The sequence below is a fragment of the Octodon degus genome, unplaced genomic scaffold (assembly GCF_000260255.1).
Source record: "Octodon degus isolate 3935 unplaced genomic scaffold, OctDeg1.0 scaffold00320, whole genome shotgun sequence".
In the NCBI taxonomy this organism is placed as follows: Eukaryota; Metazoa; Chordata; class Mammalia; order Rodentia; family Octodontidae; genus Octodon; species Octodon degus.
In genome coordinates this window covers 738,035-740,410 of record NW_004524896.1, presented here as the reverse complement: position 1 = coordinate 740,410, position 2,376 = coordinate 738,035, and the positions used below count along the sequence as shown (strand labels likewise).

The window sequence follows — 2,376 nt, the reverse complement described above, 5'->3', positions numbered from 1 at the left end:
TTCCTTTGAAGACATCGTCTTTAGGAAGTATAGCATCCTCTTTTGAAAGAAACTGCCTTTTAAAATGTTAACCATAGGGCCCAGGGGCTCAATCCCCAACCTACCATGCTGGCCCGGTCCCCGAGGCATGCCGAGATGATGCCTGAGGCTTGGCATGTTGGAACGCTCCTGCAATCCCAGCACTTGGGAGACTGAAATACAGAAGGTATCACTACCAGTTGATTCTATTTAATGAGACCCTGTATTAAATACAGTTTAAAAAAAAACTATGCACATGAACTGCTACTGATGAGTGCCCAGTGTGGCTGGGCATGGGCACACTCCCACCACCTCCTATCATCACACCCTTGAGCCAGCTCTTGTCAGTGTGTCACACTGTTTGGCACCAACGTCCGTCGCCATCTCCACAGCTGGTTATTGGGAACTGGCCAACAGCCCTGTTTCCTGAAGCGCATGTTGGACTCCTCAGGACCTCTGTCATCCAAGAGCTTCAGAGGGTGGGGACACTGCATAGACTGTCGTGGAAGTTCTCAGAGTGGCACCAGGCAGCAGCCTCACCCTGCCTGGAGTGCCTCTGAGATGTGCATTCCCAGGCCCGCCCCACCACACTCCATCACACTCCACCCTTCCCCACCCACTGGCACAGACACTCCTGAGGCTCGGGAAGCAGGGCTGGAAGAAACCCTGGGATTCTTGAGCTCACAGCACCCTGTGGTCCACACCTTGCTCTTGGGCATCACGCACTGTATGCTGCCTGCCTGAGTGCATCAACAGTCTGCCTCAACTTACCTTCCACAGAGGAGGGTGCCTCCGTGGGCAACTGGCTGGTGGTCACAAAGGTTCCTGGGAAAACAGAAAGGGATGAAAGTCAGGGCTCTGTTAGCTATGGGTTCCGACTGAAGCAATCAGTTCTGTGGCTGTTTCCCTGAATAGAAAATGGTCTTAAGAATCTCAGATCCCAAGTGAAGCACACCAGTACCTTCCACCCAGGGCAGCTCCACTCTGCCCCTCCTCTGTCATTGCACCCTCACTCAGCCTGGCTCTGTGTCTTTTACCGTGGGGATGGAGATGGGAGTAGGCTTGGGGAAGAGGCAAGAACCCCAATGTGAGCAGAGGGATGGACCAGGACATAATCACAGCCCTTCCCTGCCCACCTCATTCACACACAGTACTCCCACCCACCAAATTCTGCCTACTGTAGCCCACACCTCTTGCTCCACTGTCTGATTAATACACTCCCTTTGCCCTCAGATCCACTCAGAAGGGGTCCTCCCCCAACAAACCCTCCCAGGCTGCTTCACTTGTGAATTTTACAACCGTGCATACTCCTAGCACATGGTACTCATGGTAGTCAAAATTACACCTCTGTTCTCATATGATGTGGTTATTCCCTTTCCCATAGCAAACTGAAAGATTAATTTTTATTCAGAGGGTGTTACTTCCCCAGTGTCATAGAGAAGAAATATTAAAGCATGAAGCTCCAGATGTTGATAGTGGTTAGAGATTGGAGAAGGGATAGCTTCAGGTTTTACATTTGGCGGTTGTGTTATTAGATTTTTCAAATGTCACCTTTATGAGGAAAAATATGAGAAGGACAGGTCACTCCACCAGGACCTTAAGGAAGCATTCTGTTGGGCTGCCTGTGCTGTTCAGCCAGACTCCAGAACCTTGTCACCTTGAATCACTGAAACTCTGCGCCTCAAACACTAACTCCCTCCCTTCTCTCACACCTTTGTCTACTGCACCTCTTTTCTGTCTTCAAGGATGTAGCTACACTATCTGCCTCACAGGAGTGGAGTCAAGCGGTGCTTGTCCTTCTGTGACTCAAGGATGCCACCTCAAGTTTCATGTATGACACACGATGTCATCGTTTGCCTCTCTTTTAAGGATGAATAGTGTCCCTTTGAAGATACTGTCCTTAGGAAGCATACTGTCCTCTGTTGAAAGAAACCCTCTGTTAAAATTTTACCATAATTAATAATAATGTATATATTAAGTTGCTTAATGTATGCAGTGTGTTAATTATTGAAACTGTCCTAGCGATTTGATTTGAAACTGTCTCATTGCTATTTATCAATAAAATTATGAAAAATAAAATAAAATATGGCAAAAAAATAAAATAAAATAAAATAAATAAATTGCTTAGAAAGTAGATTTAAATGTTGTCTGTAAGAAACATGTGAAGAGAGCAGAGTGCAGGCCCGGCGAGTGAGTGAGACGACCTGGGCTCCTCCGGATCCTGAATAGACCCAGAGCGCAGGCCCAGCAGGGAACCTTTCAGCAGAACTCCCTGCAAAGAGGCTAGAGGCAAGACCCACCCAGCTGATTCAGGAGCAGAACATCTTGCCAGAGAGACACAAAGGGTTCAACTCTAAC

The 2,376-nt window shown here is 47.9% G+C and overlaps 1 protein-coding gene across 1 annotated transcript in view; it reads right to left on the bottom strand.

Moving 5' to 3' along the window:
• The window catches only part of Gp6 (glycoprotein VI platelet), a 20,878-nt gene that overhangs the window by 12,898 nt on the left and 5,604 nt on the right, over positions 1-2,376 (bottom strand). The window contains exon 3 of the mRNA XM_023707980.1: positions 790-843. Within this exon, the coding sequence (XP_023563748.1) occupies positions 790-843 (54 nt within the window). The remainder of the gene's footprint in view (positions 1-789; positions 844-2,376) is intronic.